The sequence below is a fragment of the Aspergillus ruber genome (assembly GCF_000600275.1).
Source record: "Aspergillus ruber CBS 135680 unplaced genomic scaffold scaffold00017, whole genome shotgun sequence".
In the NCBI taxonomy this organism is placed as follows: domain Eukaryota; kingdom Fungi; phylum Ascomycota; class Eurotiomycetes; order Eurotiales; family Aspergillaceae; genus Aspergillus; species Aspergillus ruber.
The window spans coordinates 111007-135392 of record NW_024467313.1 but is presented as its reverse complement, the minus strand read 5'-3'; the positions used below and the strand labels follow the sequence as shown (position 1 = coordinate 135392).

General features: G+C 49.6%; 10 protein-coding genes across 10 annotated transcripts in view; 2 read left to right on the top strand and 8 right to left on the bottom strand.

The window, feature by feature from the left end:
• The window catches only part of cp1 (putative carboxypeptidase S1), a 2381-nt gene extending 328 nt beyond the window's left edge, over positions 1-2053 (bottom strand). Inside the window, exons 1-2 of the mRNA XM_040785493.1 lie at positions 1867-2053; positions 21-1815 (exon numbers count right to left, since the gene is read on the bottom strand). Of these exons, the coding sequence (XP_040637871.1) occupies positions 88-1815; positions 1867-2022 (1884 nt within the window). The 5' untranslated portion in view covers positions 2023-2053 and the 3' untranslated portion in view covers positions 21-87. The remainder of the gene's footprint in view (positions 1-20; positions 1816-1866) is intronic.
• A 162-nt stretch (positions 2054-2215) lies between these two features.
• Positions 2216-3224, top strand: EURHEDRAFT_480836 (uncharacterized protein). Its single transcript, XM_040785492.1, has 2 exons — positions 2216-2643; positions 2691-3224. Exon 2 carries the CDS (start codon positions 2705-2707, stop codon positions 3098-3100), a length of 396 nt encoding a protein of 131 aa, XP_040637870.1. The 5' UTR covers positions 2216-2643; positions 2691-2704; the 3' UTR covers positions 3101-3224.
• Positions 3225-3912: 688 nt separating this feature from the next.
• Positions 3913-6716, bottom strand: EURHEDRAFT_413401 (putative poly(ADP)-ribose polymerase PARP). Its single transcript, XM_040782166.1, has 5 exons — positions 6251-6716; positions 6069-6182; positions 5666-6007; positions 4777-5619; positions 3913-4728 (listed from the first exon to the last, which is right to left on the bottom strand). Exons 1-5 carry the CDS (start codon positions 6315-6317, stop codon positions 4076-4078), a joined length of 2019 nt encoding a protein of 672 aa, XP_040637869.1. The 5' UTR covers positions 6318-6716; the 3' UTR covers positions 3913-4075.
• A 241-nt stretch (positions 6717-6957) lies between these two features.
• Positions 6958-9234, bottom strand: EURHEDRAFT_413400 (lipid-binding SYLF domain-containing protein). The gene is given in 2 exon segments (XM_040782165.1): positions 6958-6986; positions 6997-9234. The coding sequence occupies 1 exon segment, from the start codon at positions 8833-8835 to the stop codon at positions 7018-7020; it is 1818 nt and encodes a 605-aa protein (XP_040637868.1). The 5' UTR covers positions 8836-9234; the 3' UTR covers positions 6958-6986; positions 6997-7017.
• An 8150-nt stretch (positions 9235-17384) lies between these two features.
• Positions 17385-18723, bottom strand: EURHEDRAFT_413398 (electron transfer flavoprotein subunit beta/FixA family protein). Its single transcript, XM_040782164.1, has 3 exons — positions 18579-18723; positions 17820-18465; positions 17385-17768 (listed from the first exon to the last, which is right to left on the bottom strand). Exons 1-3 carry the CDS (start codon positions 18627-18629, stop codon positions 17686-17688), a joined length of 780 nt encoding a protein of 259 aa, XP_040637867.1. The 5' UTR covers positions 18630-18723; the 3' UTR covers positions 17385-17685.
• Positions 18724-18873: 150 nt separating this feature from the next.
• On the bottom strand, positions 18874-20991 carry tah18 (NAPDH-dependent diflavin reductase). The gene is made up of 4 exons (XM_040782163.1): positions 20804-20991; positions 20572-20747; positions 20427-20525; positions 18874-20378 (listed from the first exon to the last, which is right to left on the bottom strand). The coding sequence occupies exons 1-4, from the start codon at positions 20960-20962 to the stop codon at positions 18878-18880; spliced, it is 1935 nt and encodes a 644-aa protein (XP_040637866.1). The 5' UTR covers positions 20963-20991; the 3' UTR covers positions 18874-18877.
• Positions 20992-21095: 104 nt separating this feature from the next.
• EURHEDRAFT_480822 (DNA-directed RNA polymerase III subunit C31) lies at positions 21096-22158 on the bottom strand. Its single transcript, XM_040785491.1, has 3 exons — positions 21979-22158; positions 21680-21926; positions 21096-21613 (listed from the first exon to the last, which is right to left on the bottom strand). Exons 1-3 carry the CDS (start codon positions 22084-22086, stop codon positions 21228-21230), a joined length of 741 nt encoding a protein of 246 aa, XP_040637865.1. The 5' UTR covers positions 22087-22158; the 3' UTR covers positions 21096-21227.
• A 154-nt stretch (positions 22159-22312) lies between these two features.
• On the bottom strand, positions 22313-22623 carry EURHEDRAFT_97238 (uncharacterized protein). The gene has a single exon (XM_040787707.1). It carries the CDS (start codon positions 22540-22542, stop codon positions 22378-22380), a length of 165 nt encoding a protein of 54 aa, XP_040637864.1. The 5' UTR covers positions 22543-22623; the 3' UTR covers positions 22313-22377.
• On the bottom strand, positions 22511-23644 carry EURHEDRAFT_413394 (uncharacterized protein). The gene is made up of 2 exons (XM_040782162.1): positions 23127-23644; positions 22511-22971 (listed from the first exon to the last, which is right to left on the bottom strand). Exons 1-2 carry the CDS (start codon positions 23282-23284, stop codon positions 22890-22892), a joined length of 240 nt encoding a protein of 79 aa, XP_040637863.1. The 5' UTR covers positions 23285-23644; the 3' UTR covers positions 22511-22889.
• On the top strand, positions 23413-23970 carry EURHEDRAFT_97240 (uncharacterized protein). Its single transcript, XM_040787708.1, has 3 exons — positions 23413-23528; positions 23580-23632; positions 23735-23970. Exons 2-3 carry the CDS (start codon positions 23592-23594, stop codon positions 23898-23900), a joined length of 207 nt encoding a protein of 68 aa, XP_040637862.1. The 5' UTR covers positions 23413-23528; positions 23580-23591; the 3' UTR covers positions 23901-23970.
• Positions 23971-24386: the final 416 nt, after the last annotated feature.

The window sequence follows — 24386 nt, the reverse complement described above, 5'->3', positions numbered from 1 at the left end:
AAAAAAAAAAAAAAAAAAAAAACGGGGAGGGGGGGTATAGTAATTCTAGACATATAAACAGCTATGTACGGTCTACCATGAAACAAATCAAACCAGCTCAAACCGCTTGCTAGCATGCTCATCCTCAGCCTCACCTCCCTCAACAACAATATAATCCTGAACCAACGCAGACCCATCCAACACAGCCTTCGCCTGCTCCTTAGTGCAAGACGCCGCCAGCGAGAGAATATAGCAGGTCGGGGCTGGGCTATCAGGTACCTCATTCTTGACCGACCACGACGAAGACGGTCCCTGCGTGGAATACGTGTCGTTATGCGCGGTAGAAACGTGTCCCGTCGAGATATCACGGTTGAACATGGAACGGTGGAAGATTTCATAGGCGGTCTGGGGCTGGTAAGCAGGAACCTCGTGGCCAGCCTCGAAAACCCGGCTGAAGGAGAAGTTGCCGTGCTGACGGACCAACCCTCCCACGTAGGAAGCGTTGGTGTGTAGCGGAGCGTATCCAGCTGAGCGGAACTGGTGGGCTTCTGCGTGGTCTACGCGCAGACTAACTGCTTCCCCGCCGTTCCAGGGACAGGCGTAGTCGCGGTCGCCGTAGACGAGAGCTACTTTCACGCCGGTGTCGAGGAGGTACGCGATGTCATCGAGGTAGCCGTGGATGTCGGAGCGGGCATAGTCGCCAGTAGCACCGAAAGCGTTGTACACGCTGTTGACGGATTCGGTGAAGTTGACGGGGACGCCTAGCGCGCCTTGCACCCAGTGCTGGCTGAGGAAGCCGTTGTGGTACGGTGGCGGGAACGGGTCAGGGTCGAAGTGGGAGATGTCGTAGTAGCCGCGGCCGGAGGTGTTGATGTATGGGCCTTCGACTTCATTGCTGCAGAAGTCACTGGCTTTGGAGCAGAACTTGTTGACTGTGGCATTGCGGCCGGTCATTTTAGGGTCACCCTCTGCGGCTAGACGACGGCACTTGAGAATGCCATCTTTACAGCCACCGGGTTTACTCCATGCACGCATCGCATTCTCATACTGGGTCTTATTGATCGTCTCGATGCCATAGGTGTTGTTGTAGGCCATCTGCGGATAGTGCGGCGCCTGCGTCAAAAGATCCACGCAGCCATTGAGAATACCCAGCGTATCCATATGGATATAATGATACTCCGCCTTATTCTTGGCAATCTTTTCATTCTGCTCCTGGAAGAACGCCGCAAATGAAGGCCCATATCGTCCACCATATGACTCAGTCCAAATACTCACGCGATCATCATGCGGCTTGTACTCGGGAAACTCAGTGAACCACGTCTGTGCGAAATGCCACAATGCCTTGGCCGAGTTCTCCGTGCTATTCGCCGTGGTATAGTTCTTCTGGCTAGGGAACGTGCCAACATAAAACGTATTGTTTTGCTCCGGCACCGCGCCTTCAGGAAAAGGAGACACGTTCCAGTTGCCAGATACCTGGTCATAGGTCCCGTTCGTGGGAACGTCGTAACTGAACCCAACCTGATTCGGCTGGTCGATGTACAGCATGTTGACTTCATTGTTCCACGACCACGGATTCAAGACGGTGGAATTCGAGTCCTCGTTGACGCGACAAGGGCCGTTTTCCTGTAACAGACCAATCATTGAAGAACTTCCAGGGCCACCGTTCATCCAGATAGAGAGGGGGGCATTTTGTGGGTTTTTGCGCGATTCGAAGAACCAGAAAAACGTGTTGATGGGGTACTTTTGTTGCACGTTTACATCGGAGAGTGCCCCGGGAGGGAGATGGACGTAGCCGGCGTAGCTTTTGACATTGGGGGTTGTTTCGCATATTCCGGGCTGTCTGTATTAGCTACAGTGATAATGAAGAGAATCGGCAGTAAAGAGTACCTCCTTGTAGGATATTCTCACACCCTCTTGATGCTTCGATTCAACGACCGTCAATCCTTCCGGTGATGGAGGAAAATAGCTGCGGTCTTGACCAGCGGCAGCAACGCTCGCCAGACCGGCGACTGCGGTGATCGCAAATGAATGCAGAGAAGGCATTTTCTCCCAGCAATGTACAATATACACCACAAGTGACGGGATGGAATTGGAGAGGGGATCCCGGAGCTTATATATGGGGAAGCAAAGCGGAGATTGCCGATCATACAACTGATAAGGAATGGATCGTATCAGGGTCCAGGGACCTTAACAAACAGTACTATTGCCATCGGCCGCTACCGACCACGATATCGTCGGATAATCTGGCGAAGACATCGCGTCTCTCGGGTCGGTGCCGCAGAAGTCGGCATTGGCAGGCACCTCTTGACACTCTTCGCTCTGATATACAAGGGTATTGGAAAGCCAATGATGCCGTGAAATTATCCCAGGTCCGAAGCTGTTCGGCCCGGAATAGAACAAATAACCTGTCCGTAGCCACTACCGGACACCCTCACCGAGAGTAGTACCGAGTCTTTTCTTTCCTCACCTCAGGTCATGGCCTGGAGGTGAGAGTTATGTATACTCGGGAAATCGGACCTGGGCCATGGTTAGCTGCGGAGTAAATTTTGTTTACATCCAGAAACAGAACTTATTTCTTTAAATATTGTTTTGTGCATGTTTTTAGCCTTGCCTCACATGAATATCTTCCAACTCAACATACCCGACAACATCGGTCACATCGCTGTAAGCAACAACCCCGCTTCTTCCTAAGCCAGTCTAACATTATAGAGAATATAATATCACCATGGACCTTTCCATCGCTATCATCAACGACCTCGGCAGCGTTTTTAAACACTGGGCTCTCGTCATCCCCAGCCCGGACAACCCCGGTTATGTTTTCCTTCAGGCCAAAGGCTCAGACCGTCATTTTCGCTACGAGCCAGAAACGGCGCGGGATCTCGAATACATAGGTCTAGTGGAGCTTGTCAAGCTGTGTCGCGTCGATGCTGGCAAGACGAGTGAGATTAAGAATGTTGCGAGCAGGGTCACTATCCGTAATGGCATCAGTGGCTGGAATTGCCAGGATTATGTACTTGATTTGTTAGACGCCTTAGAGGGACAAGGTTTAGTTGATGGGAAGGACGAGCGTTATAAGGAGAGGAGGGCCTATGTGCGGGGGAAGGTTGAGGGGCTGGAGTAGGGCTTACTTTCTTGGTATTTGATTATTCTACTAAACTATCAAATCCACGGTGATATTATCTTTCCTGGGGCCGTCGTGAGTGAATCCTAGCCCTCTCCAAATTCAACAGGTTCTGTGAGAAAAGAGCGGAGAAATCTGGTATATGTGGCACTCCCCCGGTGCTTCACAGAAAATTTAACCTCAGCAACCCACCATAACCGTATTAACCCATGCAGTCTCGGAACTGGAATTCCGGACGCACGTTCAGCAAGATCTGTAGTGTCAGTTTAGGACCAGTCTGAGTCTGAATCTGGATATGTGACTAGAGCTGGGTTCGGTCGGTGTCACCTCAATAATCTCTCTACTTCCTCAGATGATGGGTGCACAATCCTTGCCGTATCCTTGATATCAAAGCTCTTCCTGAAGCCCTTAAATCCCCGAAAGCGGCTTCACTTCCATAGCCTCTCTTCTATTGCTTTTACTGTATATCCGTGAGCGCCGCTTGTAGTTAGGCGGAACAGACCCGAGTAAGTCGGTCTCTTCACCATCTTGGAGAGCCATGTGGAGTTAATATATTGTTTGGTAGTTGATTCTTGCCGCACCTGCACCGTAGTCGAGGCTGCCGAGATGTGTTCGTTGGTGTTCGTTGTGGTAGGTTTAGGGGATTAGGGAGAGCAGGTCGACGGATGGGCTTTTGTGGACGGCGCGTCTGAAGGCGCATATTAGGTCTTGGTTTCATCGTTTGACGTGGGAGGGTTAGGGTATTCATGACGATTGGTCGAGTTGTAGAATCAAAACAGGACTGGCAATGTTTACTTGGTAGTGTTAGTGATGTGCCTATTGCGCCATTAGATGTTCAGGCACAGTAAGAGAGCATAAGAGCTGTTGCATTACTCGTAAATTATCGTACATATGGTACAACCGTCTAGCCTACCCGATCGACAGATCCTGAACGCCAACGTGCTAAGAGGCAAAAACAAAAGCAACAGGAAGAGGCTAGCGCATGTTAATATAGAACAAATACCGCTGTCGAATCTGCGCAATGTCATACACGATGTACTCATTGTACATCAACGAACACCCCTTTTGTTCATTCTTCGACCCCATGCCCACGTCCGGCATCATCACCCCCTTGAGACTCTCATGCACGGATCCAGCATCTTTCCAACCGGCCGGAATACTGCGTCCACGTCCAAGTGTCGCAAGTTTGCCTTCCTTCTTCGAGTCCTCGGCAGCATTGCAGTTGGCATATTCTTGCTCGTACATGGGATCTCCCAGCTCCACGTCGCACAGCATCAGCAGACCCATGTTACCAGAGTTGTAGGGACAGCAGTAGTTGGCGGACTTGGATGACATATCGGCAAAGTAGACGCCCTTGCCAAACATGTAGCCGTTGACGGGGGCTTCAGGAGGTGCGATGCGCAGACCTTGGCTGAGGATACCACCAAAATTGGTACTGCGGGACCCGTGCCAGAGAAGACGACGGTTGGGGTTCTGAATGGCACCGTAGGACTTTGAGAAGCGGTCGGTTTCGCCGGGACGCTCGATGCGGAAGATGTTGATTACATTGTAGCTCATGTTATGGGTTGCTCCGCGTGAATAGTTGAGGTATTGCTCGAGTTCAATGAACTCGGCCGTATTGGGTTCGACTGGGATTGTTAGCTAGTGCAAATCAAAATAAAGGGGGGGGGGAATACCTGGAGTCATCTCTTCCATTCCCAGGCCATTAAACTGGAGATCCAGCTGATGAATCCTCTCCCTCTCAACATCTTTGGATTCCTTCATGATCGCATTCGTAACGCCCATGTCCGTCAATGCCTCCAGTAGTTCAACCTCCTTCTTGATCAACTTGTCATGAAACAAGACCGGTGGTCGATTACGACCAAACACATGAGGAATTGTCGTAAAGTACCGATTGCTAAGATCCTCCGCGGCAGCCGGAACAGTCCTTCCGTATTTCGAATTGGCTAGACTAGGGTTGGCCAGAAGATCCGACAGATCTTTCAAGATCCGGTATCCATCGTGGAGCGTCCGCTTGCTCAACTTTCCCAATGGCATTTTCTTGACGTCGTAAGACAGGGCCTCCATGGCGGAGACGAAGTGCTGCTGGTTGAATATAAAGGTCATGAGGTTCTGGATCGACTGGGGTAGAGCACTTTCCACGGGCGTCTCTTCTCTCTCTTCCCTCTTGATAGCCTGGTCTTCACCATCATCCTCATCGTCCGAGTCTTCGTAGTTACGCTCAAGGAAGGCGTACTTTTTATCCTTAGGAGTGTCCAACCGATTCTCCCAGGTCAAACCGGTCTTGTCCTTGAATTTCTTCCCAAACTCTTTCATAGCTTGGTCGAGACTGCCACTTCCCAGAACAGTCGATTGACCTGGCTCTCCGACGCGGCCCCAACGAGTCCACGTTCTGTAGTCGGAGCTGGGGCTCACGAGAAGCTGGATGCGGTAGAATTTGTTGTTGTTCTGGCCGGCATTGGTCTGGTTCAGAGTTGCGTCCCAAATCAGACCTGAATCGTCGATATGAACGGAGTATCCTATCACAGTCAGCGCCATCCAATTAACAGGTATCGCCAAACTCACCCCCCAAGGTACAGCCGTCATCAAGAGGAACAACAAGCTTCTTGGACGACGCCTTTTGCGAGTCCTTCATCTTCTTCGATTCATCCCCGTCCTCTCCATTGGCAGCTTCGTTAGTGCCAATTGCGTCCTCATGAGTCCGCTTCTTCGCGCCGCCCTTTTCTTTCTTAACTTCCTTCTCCTCCTTAACAGCAGTGGCATCCCCATTACCCTGCAGGACCGGAGAACTCGAATCACTCGTAAACAAATAACCCTTCACCGGAAGCGGCTTCTTTGCCTCAATTGACTCCAACAACCAAGCCAGATTCACAATCTCGCAAATACTAATCCCACAAGCAGTCTTGACTGTTCCGCTTCATCAGCACCCCAGATCACCATCACCAACACCAACAACAAGACAACGTACACTTAGCACTCCCCTTCTCAACATCCTTCTCCGTCGTAACTAAATGTGTACAGTCCTGCGATACACTGCTACTGAACGTTGCGCCCTGACCTTCCACCAGGGCCTTCAGGTCGGCTGTATGTATACAAGGATCAGTTGTTGCTCTTGGGATTGGAATGGTGAGTGTGAGAGGAATTGCGTACCCTGCTTGTAGCCGGTAAATGTGCCACTCACGGCGATGATGGCCTTTTTGAAGGTTCGCGGTGCCATTGTGACAGTAGTCAGTGATGTGGTGGTTATCGGTGGTATCAGTATATTGGGGGAGTATATCAGGATGATGGGTCAATTGATGGGTATGAAGATGATGAGGTAGTAAAACAGAGGGGATAGCATGGGATATAGCCAATTGAGCGTAAAAACTAATATAAAAAGAAGATATCAAAGGAAGGAAATACGAGCCTTTTAAGCTCGAGAGTGCAACTAGTCAAGACCCTGGATGCCTGTCGATTCAGGCACTAACGCCGCTGCTGCCTGCTGGCCTCCAGGCAGACACAAGGGTCTAGTCCTATTCGGGTAATGCAGCTGCGAGTTTGCAATGGGGTTAACACTTTACAGTTAAAGAATCCGGCTACGTCAGAATATAGGTGTAGAGAAAATGATAGAATAGTCAATTACGCTCATGTGGCTCTATAGAACGATCGGGGGAATATATATGAATCCAAGAAGAAAGAAAAGAAGAGAAAAGACGCCCAGTCATGCCACACATAATTCAATAACCATCCAATCAATCCACCACGCGCCATGCTGTATATAAGCGAGAACCAGGTATATAGAGATTGCGACCGTGATATGGCGGTCATGCAAAAAATATAAATAACTATACACATCCAAGAAAGAAAACGAAACGAGTAGGGAATCATAGAACAATCAAAATCAAAGAAAAAAAAAAAAAAAAAAAAAAAAAAAAAAACTATGTAGTCTGCGCATGCACAACATTGTTGTAAGACAGCTCAATCTTCGAGTCGTGAGTGAGAGCATGAGGCTCCTCATGGAAGTCGTTGGTAGTATTCGACTCGTGCGACTGGCTGTCAGACTCGCGATCGCGATTCGACGACTCGCTAGAGATCGAGTGGAACTCATCCTTCTCCTGGAGCGTCTGGGAGATGCTCGAGGAGTTGCTGGACATGTAGTGGAGAGGCAGCTCAGAGAACCCGTTCAGCAGACCGGCCGATGCCACGGACCGGTTGTCGTCTGTAATTGGCGACACCGGCGACACTGGGGTGGAGGAAGAGGTGGACCGCTGGGGATGACGGGGAGGAAGAGGGGGAGGGATGCGCTTGGGAATAGTGACCAGACGGGCACGGGTGAAGGTAGGCGAATGGCGACGAGATCCGGTGGGAGAGGCAGATGGCGGTTGGTTGAAGTAGTCTTCCATCGCGCTGCCTCGCTTGGAGACGGTAGCACTGCTGACTTCGTGGATCTCCAGGTCGTCCTCGATGACAGACGCGCGGTCGTTCTCGTAGTCCGTCGAGATCGTGAGCTGACGATTCTCGGGGATGGTGGCATCCTTGTCGCTCGGCGCAAAGCGACTTCGCGAGGAAGCGCGACTGATGGATGTCGGGGCAGTGGGGAGGTCATCAGTCTGGACACCACGGTCGACACTAGTATGGCTCTGTACACTGGCACGCCAGCTATTCCGGGGCGAACTTTCTAGACTGCTACGGGTCGCTGCAGCAAAGGTCGCGTAGACTGGACTGTTCGGGTTCGGCTTGAACTCAAAGACCTCTTGGCTAGGTCGGCTCTTGGTGCCGGCCTCGCGGATAAACATGCCTTCTGCCTCCAAGGCTCTGACACCAAAAGGATCTGGGTCGTCGACGGCAGGGACGCCAAACACGCCGCCGGGCTGTAGAACCGCATCACCTGGTGTCTCACCTCCCGGCACCACGCTCTCGTCGATTATATCGCCCTGCGCCGCCTGAATCGTCTTTATGAGGCCGTTGATTTCCCAGGGCGGATGGCGGACCTTCCCGGCAAGGATCTCGGTAACCGAGAGCCGTTCGCCGTAAAAGCGCTCATTTTCATCCGTTCGCTCGATGATGACTGTCCCGTCGACTTGTACACCAGCATAGAACCCCCGACTCTTCATGTAGTTGTAGACGGGTGTCTGTCGCTTGTGCACCTCGGACTCGAGTATACCACCCACACCTACGGGACCAGCAGAAGCACTAATTTCGCCGCCCAGGGTGCACCGGAAGGTCTTGAACGCCTCCAGGGCTTCGGGGGTATTGATAACCACGACACAATCGTAAATGTCGACGCCAGCCAGAAACCCGACGCCAGCTGTATGCAGCATGATACCCGACGGCGGGCTCCATTCACCAGTTTCGGGAATACGGCCGAGAAGCACTCCGGCGCCACCGGAACCGCTCATCCAAAGCCCAGAACGCATGGTCGTAAAGATGGCCAGACCCTGGGCACGCTGAATAACCGTGGTCGGGATCTTCTGCATCACACGCTGCTTGCCCTTGGGCTTGTCGATTTTGCCGTCGAAAGTCGTATCGGGGGTCTCATCTTCGGCGTAGAAACCATCCTTACAGAAGGAACGTAGAATGCGAGCGGCCTTGTCGCACTCTTTATCGAGCGACATGGGCCAGAACGCTTCTGCACCCAAACGGTAGGATAGGCGATTGACGGGATCGCCGAGTTTATCGAGGGCGGACCATGTCTTGTCGAAGCCTTTTTTGGAGTTTCCTTTTGTTTTCTCCCACCAAGATGTTCGTGGCGGCATTTTGTCTACAGTGGTGGTAGACTTAGTAGAGGGGCGGGTAGAAGAGCAGAAAAGAGGGAAAAGCTGCCCAATCTATAAGCCCAGTGGAAGGACCTGAAACGAGGGCCACTCGACGGGAACAGGAAGCATAGGCCGGAGATTTCCCAAAGCGGCCGATGTTTTCAGAGAAAGAATGCAGGTATACAGGTATATACAGAGGGATGGAGGGATGGATACAGGGATGGATATAGAACAAACGACCGAGAATAGAGGAGGGAAAAGAATATAAAGATGACGATGGAATAGAGAACAGCCTATAAGATCATAGCCGACTCGTCAGCAGCTTGACATCACGACCGGAGGTGGCGATGACTCGGAAACCATGGAAATGTGCAGGGACTTGTTGCCCGAACGGGAGACGGTTACGAAGAAATGAAGAGATTTCAAGACAGGGCAAGGTTCCCTATATAAATCAAGGGTGGTTTATTTATGATATGGTTCACGCATGAAATATGAGCCATCATAAACTCACTATTGTTCGGCATCCGACTCAGTGGAGCGTCCATAGTCGATCCGCTAGACGGTTCTGGAATGCGAGGTGAAACCTCTACCGTCCTTATTATAGCATTCCGCCAATACAATATGTTCTTATTCTCATTATTGCTGTTACCACTCCGTGCCTGTATATCGTAGCCAAGTATCCGGAGTATACTTGCGATGTACTCCGTACATATCACCTCTCAATCATACAGGTACATCCCGATCGATATCCATAATTCTGACTCCTCGCATGCAGATGATTTTTCTGCATCCCGGCTCGATCGGATGACGAGTCAGATACACTAGTGTATACTCACTAGTAATCCTCCGTACCGTTGAGTTATTATTCAAGTGATGTGACTGAATGTCCAGGCACCTGTCATCAAGAGGAAGATACTCCCTATCTATCAGCATGCATCTCTTTTCCATCTACCCAAGTGCCATGGTGCTAAATTGGCGCGATCGAATCTGATATGAGAGCCGATGCTTAAGTCCGCAAAAATGACAGAACTTCCGCGACGGGGCCAATTGCCCGTTACTGCATATCGAACCGAGCCGCAGACGGGCGATCCTGAATCTTCCTTGCCTAGGGCTCCTCGATCTTCAGTTTCACCTCCGGGGAATCGCGTCCAAGGCGGAAGGCGACATAGACATCCCGCTGTTACGGAAAGTCGAGCCTAGATTCAACTTCCTGAGCACGGAGTACCAACATAGACAAAACCTCGCGAGATTTACTCGGCGAGCGGTACGGGTCCTCGACACGCTCGCCGTGTGCTTGTCTGACGTTCAGCCAGCAGTCGTTGCCTCTGTCTGAGAAAGCGACAAGCATTGTGGCCAACACCGTCGTTAAGAATCCCAGGCTCTTTGGTCACAGCTACAATTACTGGCATGATTTGCGGCAAATTCAAGCAACGAATGATACAGCGCGTGGCCCAGGTGTTCTGGCGTCGCTCCAGTAATGAGAGATGAAACATCACCATAGGCATAAGAGGGTCCTCTAAAAATGGATTCCACGCGACTGATATACGCATTTTCCGTTTGGGGGGCTCTTGAAGCGCCTGACCAAACAGAACGGAAGACTATCGTTCACTTATACCCCTGTGCAGGAACTATTTAACAACGATGTCTCGAAGACTTGTGCATCACGCTCCAGGTCACCAAGAGCAAGCATCCGTCAAGGGCTAGCAACGGCCCATCAACCAGTGCTCATATCGCGAAACAAACCAAACTCTCAAAAAGGGATTGCGTCACTTACTAGGTTTACAGTCAGCCGTCTAGGGTCTACTTACAGCCGCGTTCTGCAAACGTTGGTGCTGTGCGAACGCTGGTCGTGCTTGCGAGCCCGTCCCGGGATGTCTTTCGTGATGCCGTCAATGAGATCCTTGAGCTGCCCCCTGTCCACCTCCGATGCCAACGATGTAGCCGACAAGGTCGAGGCATATCTGCGTTATCCATACCTGGATTCCCGAGAAGACAACGACATTGCTAATGAGCGTGAGCACTCGCTGTGGTCCCTCAACATCAATCTCTTCCGAGTAACCGACGCATTGAGTTCGCTCGCCGGTCGTCTAGAGAGTGAAAACCAAGGTTCTGGGGCTCGTCTGGAAGTTTATGCGGGAGGAATCTTTCCAGCTGAGCAAATGCCGAAGGACAAGAAAGGGGGTCTCAAACGCAAGCGCGAGGAAGAGGATGGTGGAGGAGGCTAATTAAATGCATAATGCGGTAACGCTTCTTGGATAGAGGGAATGTCCTTGAGAATCGTCCACACGGACACTGGATTCCGCAAACCCGAAGGATTCGAATCAAATAATAAACATTGCAATGCAGTCACGGAGCAAAGACCACCAGGAGACTGACCAGTTACGCTTTTTCCTATCTTCATTGCGAATGCGTGTTGATTAATTGATTCGTTGATATTACAACTTTCGCATAAGAAGCGAACGCTCCGCCCTCGAACTACATAGGGGCGTCGAAATTCGCATGCATCCCCTGTAAGACATCTATCCAATGCATGCAAGAGCAAGGAGTGGTCTGGTACATCCCTAGGGCGTACAGCAAGTCAAGCTTTCCCCGGATGCATCCAGCTGGGAAAATCGCTAAGCCATTGCCGATGCATTCGACGTGATAGATCTAAACGCTTACTGGATGTTTTGGCGAAAAACAACCTAGACCACACTAACTCTCAATAAATGGAGCCGTCAAAAAATCAACCGTGGCCCATGCCAGGTTAATATGGAAGTATTTGCAGGCTTTCACTGGAGTAAAAGAACTTCAGACATATACAACATAAAAGGCGAACTTCATCCTCAAATTGTCGAGTTCAAGCGTCTTGTTTATAAGTTTTCGTCCCAAAAGTTGCTGAAGCCGTTGGCGAGGCATTGAGGCGCATCAGGGCCCAACTTGCTTAAGCCTGATAACAAGCGAATGGTGGGTTCGAAGAATAAAGATGAACTCATGAGGTACTTGCAAGACTCCCTTAAAAGTCTTGGGTCTAGTATGCGTTTTCTTTGGCCTACTTGAGGACCAGCTCCGCAAAGGAAAGGATTTTAACGACCTTAATAATCATTTTGGATGCCATTGATCTCCATGTTTACTTAGTACTGACTAACCTCTACATAGAACCACCAAATTATCGTTTCCTTCTGAAAGCCTCCTCTCTCACCCTTTCAATCAACGCATTACTTCTATTTGCGCAGTCACCACATGGACGGACTCGGTCTCTTCGGGGCACAAATTTGGATATCAATGTCGCCCCGAATAATTCACGTGAGATAAAACTTCCGCCAAATGTAGAATATCTAAAAGCAGTTGCAAACTCAGCTTTAGAATCCAGGGATACTCGTACGAAGGTAATGATCCAAGCCCTGGCAGATTCATGGGTTGGTTTTTCCAGAAAGGTTGATTCTTCCAGAAAGGCATATGGAGGAAAACGCACGTCGTCGTCAATGCATCCGTTCATTGTGAATGCGCACTTGTCTTGCACCTTTTGAAGAAGAGGGGTGTTTATCCCATCCCCCTTTGGATTATATCGGAATGTCGAAACTTGCCTACTATCCGTGCTGGTTGCTCATCCGATGTCTCCGGGAACAGAATATCATCAACTACTATGTATGAGGGACACTTGACAAAATTTCTATTTTCCATGGAAATGCTCCTCGCATGAAATGAAAGCTTGCCTTTCAGCGAAGCAAGCAGACATTATCAAGGAGTCGGTCTACGAGAAGCTCGCCAGAAGGTACAAAAAGCACATATTATCCCATCGAAACGAATACATGATATGAATTCAGACAGAAGGCCGCCGTTAAACTGGGATAGTCAACACTTTCAAAAACTATGAGTCGTATCTAAGAGATCATTGCTGATCAAAACAAACCCAAGACTACAAGTCATATGGTTTGACGCTTTTAATTTTTGCTATCCTCATATGGACTTTATTGAACAGATTTGTGCCATCGTCAGGTTTTACGATGCCATTCTGGCAAGTCGTTTGAGTAGCTCCCGGTACGGTTTGTGCCTCGCAACAGCAAAGAAAGAAATTTTGCTGTGGCATGTTAGTTCAACCGGAACCCCTAAAGTTATAGTCTGGGGATTGTACAAAGCCGTGCTAGACGGCCGGCTGTTGCCATTCACTCTCTCGCTTCTTGTCTCAGGGGGGGAGCGAGATTAAGAGAGTAGTGATACCGGCATATATCCACTGTGATGCCGGAAGAGCCCTATGGCCCATTTTTAAAGATACATTGGCGTACCGAACTGATATGCCATCTGTGCTCCAGCTGGATACAATTATTTGAGTCTCTGAGCAAAGGACATTTCGGATTTAAATGTGAGAAGATTGTGGTCAGAGACTTGAAGGGAACACCACCGTTTCATGCGCTGACCACGGTTTATCAGATGCTTAACAATTCGGACGGAAGTCGAGCGTTCTGATCGTCAACCAGCTGGAACTCCCATACCCCATGCTCCACCTTCATCGACACGCTACCATCCTCATTATGCGCGGCTCTTCCCTTCTCCGTGGCTTATACGTGGAGAAAGTATTTTTCCATTGAGCTTTCAGGCTCATGCCAGCATTGCTTCAGTCATCTGGTGTTTGGAATATTTTTCTCATTCCTACGCTAGTCCCGCCATTGTATTTACAGTTCTCGGTGCAAGTGAGCCACTGGAATCGATACCTCCGCTAGGAGTGCCCAGCTGCTGGCGTGAAAGTTAGGGGGAAAAAGAAAAAAGAAAAAGAAAAAACGAAAAAAAAAAAAAAAAAAGAAAGGAAAGACGTTGTGGGACGAATTGTTATATGCAAACGTGGCTAACAGGCTGACTGCATGCATAAATGCATTACACGCATGACATGCTCGGCAAGTCATACTTTCTCTGAAATACCTATCTGCTAGGGCCAGCACACGCTCCAAAGGAGATTTGAAAAGAACGTTAGAGAAATCCATACTTGGGACCAAAAGGATCCGCATACTGTTAGAACATCTGCAAGACAAGCTGGTGTATGGCAACAAGTAGATAGGTACCAAGAGGAGTCCGGTCTCGTGGCTCCGAGATTACACACCTCTTCCTGGCGAGAGAAAAAATCTCAACATACGCTTGCTCATTTCGCGAGCTTATAAAGCGTCTAACGAAGATTAAGGGCCCGAAATATCGTTTTGATATGCTTCTAACCCTATGCAAACGATTGCTAGTACGAACACATGTTTTTCGGACATGGGACTCTTACAAGAACCATTATGGAAATTTCTATAGAATTATTTGCTATGCTTCTATACGGGAGCGGCCGTTTTTGACATTTGACTGTTGAGCACCAAAGGGTTGACTGGCACAACCGTGACTGAACATGAGGGGCATCGTCTCAGGTCGGCTATGCAGCTCGGATGGGAACGCTTTATCGGGTTCAGAGGAAATGGGATAAAAGATGGCCACATTCAAAGCTCGTCTACAGAGCCTGGCATCCTCTCCCGGTTCGCAAAAGAACACCGCAACACTGTCGTAGAGGCAGAATACAACCTCCTGGAAGCAAAGAATCCAGTGGGGTTTTCTTGACAAGAACTTGAAGGTAGATTTCCTTATAAACTCTTATTGTTTAACGTTTTGGGTATACTTTGGGCCCTGCCCCCGCTGGTGCAACGAAAGACAACTTCTACCCTCTACTGACAATCACATACGCAAGTTGGTGCGGGACGCTAGCAGGCCGAAACATGTCACCTATTATGTACCAGGATACCAATCACAGGACATTGCAGGCCTTCCGGCATCAAACAGAGATCTCTAGATAATTGGCACTGTTATGCAAGTGCATGGCTAAAACCACCAGGACACAGACCACACCATCTGCCAGAATGCAAATAAACTTCCCGAAGGCCATAAATCCATCCACTTCTGGAAGCATACATCGTGAATGTGGCCCTTATATTACACTTCTTGCAGAAGGATACGTTGCCTCTGTTTACCTATATTTGCTTGCCTATATAGGTATTTCCAAGCTTGTCATCCTTGTTGGGGGTTCATTTGGTCTCTACATTGCCTACAGTACAGATTATATGTACTAAGTCAGAATAACTAAAAAAAATCACCAACACCGTGGATCCTACACATATTGCATATCGGAAACGATCTTGGAATACACTTAGCACAGGATGCAGACACGATCAAGTCATGAGTCTCACACTTGCCGCCAATGAAGCAAAGGACGGGGCAAACGAAAGGACAAAGCTGTCGTATTGAAGGCGAAGTAAGGGACTTCATTGAAACAGTTCGGTCTGGGCTGTGAGCAATCTGCATTTACATATACGAGAGATGTTCTGAAGCACGAGGACGGCAAAGCTTGGATATAATCCGGGACGGAAACAAAAGTTTTCACAAAGGCAACTGCCTTTAAGGCAATGGTATGAAGAACTATGATATTTTTTATTATCTGTGTGGTCTGTCGCCCGAAAGGGTCGGCTGCGTTATAGTGTCTTCAAACACCGTTGACATTCTGGATGGACATGCGAGTATCGTCGCGTCAAAGTATCGAGCCTCGACCGACGAATTCCGCAACACGTTCGCATTGTTCAATAGAGAACTAGCCATACCGTCGTTTTGATAGCGAGCATGTCCATTGTCTGCTTGAAACCGCCAGGGAATGGGCTTGTAAGTGCCATTGAAGAGCGCTGTGGACTGTGTCGATGACATCTTGGAAAAGAACAACAACAAACTGTTTTACTCGGGCTTGCATACAGACCCCAAACCGCAGATGGTTTCTCAGTCATTAGCAAACCTCCAAGATTTGGTACCATCAAATAAGAGAAAAATTCGACGACCACAGGGATTGGATGAGTTGCGAGCCATCTCCCAGCTTGCATGCCACTCATGCTATAGTTGAGTCCTGTCGCTTAAGGAGTTCAAGTACAATTTTTCGATGAAGAATAACCATTCGAGATGGTGGTTTCCCTGGAAACGAACATTTGCTATGTTGATTGCAAATTCCGGTCCCAAAGTACTGCTGGTTTCCATGAACATTTGCCTCCAATTAGCGATGGCCATCGAGAATTCGCGGAAGTTGATTGCAACTAACCCACATAGTCCCTTCTAGCGTTCTCATACAGCCAGCACTATGCAGCCATTGTTGCCATTCTGTGTAGAGCCCTATTGTTCGGTTAGTACAATATTAGAATTTGCTTCTTCCGCAACCAAACCTGCATATCATCTATCATGTATGCCACTCGGTGGATCTATCACATACATTTTCTCCATACACACGCATCTGATCCGTCGCCTGTTCATTTGCTCAATTCGCTCTTCGAATCAGCAGCGTCCTCTCATCCACGAGAATCTGTCTGCAACCAACCACGAGTTGCACTACGACCTGTCACTTGCACCGGCCCGAAGATCTTAATTAGCCATGAACCAAGATCGTTCAATTGATTTCTCACAAACTACATCATTTTATACGGCACAGATCACATGAGATCTTTACAGCGCGCCCAGCTCTTTCAGCTTTGATCTATCGAGGAAGTTGGTGCGAATAGAGAACTTGTTTCTGCAAATGATGGCATTATTGGACGAAAAGCCTCTTGTTCGTCAAAGTGAACCTATAAAAACACAAATTTTCAAATCGTGGCTCACGCAGACTTTGAACGTCGGCGCATTGTCACTGGGGGCTTTGACAAGATGAGTTCTACCGTAAGTGTCGTCAATTCTGGTTGCTGAACTGACTTAAAACAGGTTTGAATCCGTACTATTGAAGAACTTCTGCCCAGTGCTAAGGTGTTCTTTTCAGAGATGGTGCATTTAGCACCCCAGTAGGTGACTGGAACATGTTCCTTACCATGTTGGACTACGCTATTGTCCCGGTCCACAAGACCATCGAGTTGTAACACTACTTTTCGATTCCCATTTATACCACGGAGGTCCCTGGAGCCTTCACTTTTGCCGGTCAGACATAGCAAGCGTCACCCGCTGTTTCAGGCTTATTTACCTGACACCGAATAGTGCATGTTTTATACGACCTTTGGGAAGCCGGATCTCCTCCTTACCTCATACAAGTACTCTACTTGGCTGAACCCGTTCGTTTTGAAGACTCAAGTCTCCCTGTATTTTCGGGACACTCACCGTCAGAATAGCTGGATACCTCATATATCTTGACATTCGCATTGTTTCCATGGGAAGAAAAAGAAATCGTAACATGAATCCGGACTGACCGTAAAAGGAATCGTTAACAGAAAGAAGAGCACCCGATGGAAACGATAGCTTAGCCGTGCTCGCCAGCACATCAAGTTCAGACACAGAAGTGAAGCCGATACCATTAATGAGCCGAGAGAAGTGCTGCAACAGGCCCTTTATGAGGAACTTATCTCAATGTCAAAAACCCGCACGAATACGGATTGATCTAGGGATCTAGGCGGCACAAGATGCCGACGAGGCAGGTTCCCTGCGCGATCAAGTAATGAGTTTCTCGCTTGCCGCCGACGAAGTGAAGGACGAGGCCAACCAAAAAATATACATGAAAGATTACCGAGACATTCTTATGATCTAGGAAGGAAATTCATGAAGGGAATTGTCTTTAGATATTCTCATTCTAAGCTCCACGTTCTGATACCCTTTGGAGTACTCTGTAGCTGTTATCCATGATATGTTGCTTCCACTTTATGTGCATCTGGATAATGTGGGCTATCCCTCGTTGCTCGGTCTCTGGCTTTATTTCACTGGTAATCTATAGCTATCGCTAGTGGCTCGTCACCTGTGATTATGTTAAGTATGTCAATCCATTCAATCCTTTTCAGCAGGAATTATAGCACGAGTTGCTTCTAAGGAGCATCATCATATTTCATACACAGATCACAGGTTCGTTTACAGAGCGCCGAGTTCCTTGAGCTTGGAGACCAAGCTGCCCACGTCTTCGACCTTGCCGCCTCCCTGGCGCGGTGGGGGTTCTGTATTTATCAGTATCTGAGTAAACGCAAATTGAAATGCAGAGAACATACCGGTAACCTGGAGAGTCTTCAATCTCCGCTGGTTCTCGACCCCAAAGTCGGCCAGCGTCTTCTTCTCCAAGGGCTTCTTCTTAGCCTTCATAATATTCGGCAAGCTCGCATACCGCGGCTCATTCAATCTCAAATCCGTCGTGATTACCATCGGCAACTTCGCCTTCAACGTCTCCGTACCCCCATCAACCTCATGAACAACCTCCACCGTCCCCTCCCCATCCTTCACATCAACCTTACTCGCCTGCGTCGCCTGTGGCCACCCCAGCAACCCCGCAAGCATCTGTCCCGTCTGTCCCTGGTCCCCATCAATCGCCTGCTTCCCCAACAACACCAGGTTAATGTTCTCCTTCTCGACAACGCCCTTCAGCATCTTAGCGACAGTCAACGGCTCCGGGCCGTCGTTGCCCTCGGCGACGTCAATGTGGAAGGCGCGGTCGGCGCCCATGGCCATGGCGGTGCGCAGGGTGTCGGCGCATTTGGGGCCGCCGGCGGAGAGCGCGAGGATATTGTCAACAGAGAGGGGGCCTTTGCGTTCGCGGAGGCGGACGGCTTCTTCGATGGAGAGCTCGTCGAAGGGGTTAAGGGAGTGTTTGACTCCGGCGGTTTCGACGCCAGTCTGGGCTTTGTTGATGCGGGGTTTGATCTGTTATGCTACATTAGCATTGCTGTACCTAGTACAGAGCTTCAATTCATCTCCAGTATGGCATCCCCTCCATGTGTGTAGGTGGGCGGCGCCGACAACGGAGCAAAACTTACCGCGTAGTCAATGACCCGCTTGACGGGCACGAGAATCCGCAATGCGCTCATGATGAATCTGTAGTTTCTCTCAACGTTATGTATTTCTTAATTGTCCAGAGTAGAGGTGTCCGGGCAGCGGAGGTACTTGTAAGAGAGACCGCAGGCGGGACAGGTGATCTCGGCGGAGAAATCGACGTGACGCCGGCCCGAGCTTTTACTCCGCTTCCAGCCGAGGTAGACCATTATGCCTATGATGTTCATGCTACAATACGGGTATACAGGTGTTGAAGAGATATTTCAATGGTATTTATACAGGATTACCACGTCTCCTGCTTATATCGCCCACTCCGCTCCATTCCCAGCAAATACTCCTCCGCCGCCTGTCGATCCCATTCCCCCGTGCCTTTCCCATGCTCAAATGCCTCAATCAACGCCTCGCGTATCGCCTGTGGCATGCGCCCCGACGAGCCACAGATATATACAGATCCATTCCGATCCCGCAGCAGATTATAAAATAGTCCAAAGTCCTCCCGGACGAGATCCTGCACGTAGACCTTTTGTCGCTGGTCTCGCGAGAACGCGGTGATCACCGTTAAGTCGATTTCGTCTTTTAGTTTCTCCCAGTCCTCTTCGAAGAAGTAGTCTGCTGTGCGATTGCGGCCGCCGTAGAGCAGAATTGTTGGGCCGATTGGAGGCTGCACACCTGGGTATTTTTGACGGTAGGCTTGCACGAGGCCGGCCTTTTCCCAGATCATGGAGCGGAGGGGGGCGATTCCTGTTCCGGGGCCGACGAGTACCGTTGGACCGGTGAGTTGAGGTATGGATGAGTGGAGACCGCCGCGTTGGAGTTGGACACGGAGTGTGCTGCCGGGGCGGAGGACGGAGAGGTAGCGTGTGCAGACGCCTTCACGGATTCGCTTGATTACTGTTTGGTATTTGACGATTGCGATTAGAAGTTCGAATTGTGTGCTGCCGTCAGGAAGTCGTTTTAATGGTCCACCGCTGGCAATACTGAATTGGCGGCCACGGAAAATGGGAAAGACAGAGACTGCATGCTGCCATGGCACTCTGACCGAGTGGAACTCCTGCAGTACTTCCAGGATACTGCGTTTTGGTCGTGTAGTGTAGTCCCAGAATTCATCCAAGTACTCTGGGACGATGAACTCGAGAAGTCGTTCCTTATGCGTCTCATCTGGTGTGTAGTGTGCTATTGCCGAGAAGAATGACCGTCGCGGGATTGCCCGCACATCCAGATAGTCCGTGATGAGTGCACGCAAGGTCAGCTGCGGGTAGCCTTCCAGGCTGGCAATTGGTGGTGACGGTAACACGTCCAACGCTTGTAGACTTTCTCCCGGAATCAATGTCACCAGCTTATCCGCCTGCTCCTTCCAACCCATCATCTCAATCAAGTGCTGGACATCGCTATCAAAGTTCTTAGGCGTAACACAAATCATATCCCCGGGACTATACGATAACGATTTCGGTACCGTCAACGCAATATGCCGTACATCCTGCCAGTGCTTCTGCGGCGTAACCCGTTTATTCTTGGTGAGCGTCGCCTTCAACGTATCTGGAAGTGGCCGCACATCATGATCCAACCGACGTACTGCGGGCTGCTCGTCAGGCACTGTCTGGGGCTCTTTGCTCTCCGGTATGCAAGGCTTTGATGGTGTCTCTGCTGCCCCATCCGACTGCAGTAGCCATTTCGGTGTTAATTTCACGTCGTCCGGTATCGGATCCTGGCCTGGTGGGAGGGGGTATCTGTCGAGCAAGTGTTTGCGGAAACTCAGTACCCATGGGATGAATGTGCCTTCTAGCCTGCTCTATATTAGTGTCTAGACCGTGGCATTGGTGGGGGAAACGAACCCTTCAGGATGCCGCTGATCAGCCTCTCCGCAGGGGTACATCTCGTTTGCCCCGAGTTGAATCAGCCGTTTATGCAACTTGCGCGAAGCCCAATTGAACCTATTCCGTCAGGCCAGTATCCGATAAATGTACCAAGGCCACTTACTTCGGATACGAACTATCCCCCAGCCCAAAAGACGCGAAATTCACCCCCTCAAGAAACGTCGACGTAAGCCGCTTGAACAGCAATGATTTCCAAAATCCTCCTCCATTCCCCGGAATATCACCCTGCCCTGTAGTCGATGCGACGAAGAGAGTAAACGTATGCGAAGCGAGGGTTTCCTATCATTCTTCCATCAGTCCATATTTGTATAAGAAGGAAAGGGAGGTAGGGCTACCGGCTTAAAATTGTTCATCTCAGAAACCTGAGTCACGAAATGCAGCCGTTCGGCGAGATCGCCCAGCTCCTCGGCCACATCCTGCGCATTGCCTGTTTCCGAAGCATAGAGGACTAGTGCAGACCGTTTCTGGAGCCCTGATGCCGGGTTTACGCTCATTCTGCCTTTTTCAATTGGATTTGTTGCGGTTGGCTTCTCAGCGATAAAGATTTGACAGCCCCGCGGTTTCGCAGCGGAGCGGGATGATGTCATCTCCGAGATCGCTCTTATCAGATCAGATACATTATTAAATACAGGAAGGTTATAGAGATAGATTGATAGACAATTCGAATGCAATTGACACATTACACATGAACTAGACATCCTGAGATTTGTCCATCTGACACGCTGTAGGATATAAATAAAGTATGCAAAGGGTATCTCGCTAAAAAGTATCCTCCTCACCACCTCCTCCCCCATCCCCAAACCCATCATCCCCATATTCATCGTCTCCACCATCAAAGTACTGCTCCGCGTTGTAATCGCCTCCCATATCATCGTCATCGTCCTCGAAATTATCATCCACAATCTCCTCTTCCTGTTCTTCGTCGGGATCCAGAATATCCTCACCATCCCCGCCTCCTCCTTCTTCTTCTTCATCATCTTCAGCCTTCCGACGCTTCATCTGGTCTTCCTCCTCTACCTCGTCGTCCTCGAATCCACGCTTGGCGCCTGTACGCGCGATCTGCGGAACGTAGCCATCCATCGAGTTTTCTGGCTTGAAACTAGGCTGGATCGTCTGCCACAGTTCTCGGGGGAAGAATCTCATAACTATTACACCAATAATTAGTCACCGATCCCTTGAAGCATTTCCCAGATCCTGGAGTGATGACTCACTATATGGCCTCCCTTGCAACTTCGGCAACGTCCTCTTCTTCTTCTGATACTTCCCCGAATACGACGGCATGCCGTGAAATGGATCAAAGTTCACACGTGCAGCACTCCCCTTCTTCGCAGAGGACGAAGCGGCGTCGAGAACGGAGTAATAGGGGCCTTCGTGGTAGCGATCGCGCAGGTCGCGGTAGTAATCGACTTGGAGCTGCTCGCGGGGGGTGAGGAGCATCGCACGGGAGACATTGTATTTCTAGAAGTGTTAGTTTTCGATCATATTCGTATGGACGATTATTGCAACGTACAGGATAAAGAGGCGTGGGTGCAGTGTCTGGCTCCCCGCCGGCGTCGGTCTCCCAGGAAAACTCGGCTCCGGGCAGCTTTCTGCCCTTCTTGGCTCCAAATCGCGACATTTTGGGCAAGGAAATCAACTCCAATTATGTTGAAAGTCAATGCAAGCAAGTGTTCCCTCCCAATGTAAATTGAATTACCAGAGGTGAACGATTGCGATGACCGCAGAAAAAAAAAGTTCCGGCGGAGCATAACTCACCGCCTTCTATATATGAAAAGGCTTGACGTCCTAAACCCTACGGCCCACAGAGCTACTACTCCGTAGTCTTGGGTGATGGCGAATTACTAGAAGTGGTATAGCGTTCCTGTTTGGGTTTAGCGTCTTATTGCCGCTTGGCATCACGGTGCGTGCTCTATAAAGTCGCCCTCCATCGCTGCTTCAACTTCAACCAAATTTTTGCTGTTTTCTCTTTTACCTTTCGCCTCTGCCGCCCATAATTTTGGTGAGGCATTTTTGCTATTGATTCTCTGCCTAGGCCCCCTCGTTGCGCCACCCCATTTTCGCTGAATGCAGTCATAATCACCTTGAAGCTGCAGTCTTTTCACACCAGTATGGTCCCCCCACTCATGTTGGAAAGGTCTGCTAATAGAAATGATGTTTGAGATAAAATGTTGCCTTGCAAATTGAATAGTCCACCATAATTTTCATCACGTCATCCTCCAACCCTTCATCTCCTTCTGGCCGAGCGTCCTATGATGGATCCGTTTTCTATGAATACCACTGCTATGTTCATGCCTATGTACACTTCTACAATTGGCTGCCTTGTTCGAATGAACAACCTGCTAGCATCGCGGCATCCGCCACCTCCGTTTTGACTTCATTCCTGACTCCTTTCATCAGAGTTCTGGATGCACAGATAACAACTCAGCCCTCCCTGACCCGCAAGTGAGGAAGAACTGGTTGGCGTAAAATGACAGGTTGAATTGCTGATGTCTCGTGCTCATGACTGGCATTCATTGTGTATCAGGAACAGTCAGCAGGAATAACTATCTGGCTTCTCCTGGCCTGTGCCGAACAGGCAACAGGGGATCAATTGGCACACAAGAGTGGTTGAGAGTTTGCCATCCCCCAGCAATCAACAGAACAACTAAGACCAGAGACACTAAAGCAAGCTCAACATGTCTTTCGCCATTTCCCTGAGAATCAGTGTTCGCCCACACAGCCTGAACAGGATACCCCTCCTGCAACCCCAAACCCCGAGTCTCCCCAAAGCCAATTGGGCTTGGAACTCCAAAGCCACATCGAAGCAGCAGTGGCATTGAAAACAGCACGAATAAAGACCACTGGAGATGACGTTCTAGAGCTTGTCTCCATGGTTATTCAGAAGAGCAGGGCCTACAGGGAGCCGCTTCTCTGGGCAGGGATATCAGGACCCTGGCCCTCAACTTCAGCAAAAGCCTAGCGACTGTACACCAGTTCAAAGAAGACGAAAGCCGCCAACCCTCTCACTCCAAACACAATAGCTATGCTGGAGCTACAAGAACCTCTCTCAATGCCCCCAAGGTACAACCTAAACCACCCCTGTTCTCCACGCCCTATGGTCATATGTGATAGCCTTTTAGTAAAATGAGAATATATGGGGCGAGCCTGAGTGCACAATACAGAGGGTTAGCCATCACCCCGCATCATGCGAGTTCAGCCAGCTGAAAACTCAATATCCACACGCTGCCATATGAGACTTATCATTTGCTATTATGATTCAACGTCAGACATAAGCTGGTGGGTCTATGGGGCATGCTATTAGCATGCCTTGCCTGTGTTGGTGTCGCAGGCTGTGCCTGTTACATAAAAGAGGTATTTTATAGGATGGGCGACAGATGGATTACTGATAGGATATACCGCGCACGACGTACATATGTATATAGAGCCATCTGACCAGACATTCGTCCTCATGTTCTCTATGACGGCCTGGTCATGTTGTCTGGCTATCACGTGAGATGCAGTTGTTTGCTTTGTTGATGAATACGGCGTCACCTCCTTCTTCCTTCCTCATGTTGATTATTCTCGTCGATAGCTACTTAGGTAGAACCCATGAGTTGGATGTTCCTAGACCTGGCCTGGCCCACGGGCCGCCCATTGGGCCGGCCCAAAAACCCGCCCATGGACGGGTTTGGACAAAAGTCTTCGGCCCATGGGCGGGCCGGGCATGCTTTGTCCAGACCCAATGGCTCATGGGCTGGCCCATTTGGCCCAAAATGGGGCAAAATCCAGCTCGCACGTGCCTTGCATAAGTTATCCCTCTTTTCTTGTAATTTTCACTGTATCAGCTTTACAAGAAGAAATCATACTGAATCAGTACAGAAGGTAACAGTTGTGACAACTCATATATGACGGCTCAACACTGCAGCAATGAATGATACA

Bases quoted from the DNA above. Each gene is read 5' to 3' on its own strand.
- EURHEDRAFT_480836 (XM_040785492.1), top strand. From the start codon at position 2,705: ATGGACCTTTCCATCGCTATCATCAACGACCTCGGCAGCGTTTTTAAA.
- EURHEDRAFT_413394 (XM_040782162.1), bottom strand. From the start codon at position 23,284: ATGCCACTGCTGCTTCGATGTGGCTTTGGAGTTCCAAGCCCAATTGGC. The intron at 22,972-23,126 runs GTCTCTGGTCTT...AATGAATGCCAG, and splicing joins CATGTTGAGCTTGCTTTAGT to TCATGAGCACGAGACATCAG.
- EURHEDRAFT_97240 (XM_040787708.1), top strand. From the start codon at position 23,592: ATGAGAATATATGGGGCGAGCCTGAGTGCACAATACAGAGG. The intron at 23,633-23,734 runs GTTAGCCATCAC...ATTCAACGTCAG, and splicing joins CTGAGTGCACAATACAGAGG to ACATAAGCTGGTGGGTCTAT.
- tah18 (XM_040782163.1), bottom strand. From the start codon at position 20,962: ATGAGCGTAAACCCGGCATCAGGGCTCCAGAAACGGTCTGCACTAGTC. The intron at 20,526-20,571 runs GTAAGTGGCCTT...CTGACGGAATAG, and splicing joins GGGGATAGTTCGTATCCGAA to GTTCAATTGGGCTTCGCGCA. The intron at 20,379-20,426 runs GTTCGTTTCCCC...AATATAGAGCAG, and splicing joins GATCAGCGGCATCCTGAAGG to GCTAGAAGGCACATTCATCC.
- EURHEDRAFT_413401 (XM_040782166.1), bottom strand. From the start codon at position 6,317: ATGGCACCGCGAACCTTCAAAAAGGCCATCATCGCCGTGAGTGGCACA. The intron at 6,183-6,250 runs GTACGCAATTCC...GTATACATACAG, and splicing joins ATTTACCGGCTACAAGCAGG to CCGACCTGAAGGCCCTGGTG. The intron at 5,620-5,665 runs GTGAGTTTGGCG...TGACTGTGATAG, and splicing joins TGACGGCTGTACCTTGGGGG to GATACTCCGTTCATATCGAC.
- EURHEDRAFT_413398 (XM_040782164.1), bottom strand. From the start codon at position 18,629: ATGAGCGCATTGCGGATTCTCGTGCCCGTCAAGCGGGTCATTGACTAC. The intron at 18,466-18,578 runs GTAAGTTTTGCT...GTAGCATAACAG, and splicing joins AGCGGGTCATTGACTACGCG to ATCAAACCCCGCATCAACAA. The intron at 17,769-17,819 runs GTATGTTCTCTG...TGATAAATACAG, and splicing joins GAAGACTCTCCAGGTTACCG to AACCCCCACCGCGCCAGGGA.
- EURHEDRAFT_413400 (XM_040782165.1), bottom strand. From the start codon at position 8,835: ATGCCGCCACGAACATCTTGGTGGGAGAAAACAAAAGGAAACTCCAAA.
- EURHEDRAFT_480822 (XM_040785491.1), bottom strand. From the start codon at position 22,086: ATGTCGCGATTTGGAGCCAAGAAGGGCAGAAAGCTGCCCGGAGCCGAG. The intron at 21,927-21,978 runs GTACGTTGCAAT...TAACACTTCTAG, and splicing joins CACCCACGCCTCTTTATCCT to AAATACAATGTCTCCCGTGC. The intron at 21,614-21,679 runs GTGAGTCATCAC...TTGGTGTAATAG, and splicing joins GTTGCAAGGGAGGCCATATA to TTATGAGATTCTTCCCCCGA.
- EURHEDRAFT_97238 (XM_040787707.1), bottom strand. From the start codon at position 22,542: ATGACTGCATTCAGCGAAAATGGGGTGGCGCAACGAGGGGGCCTAGGC.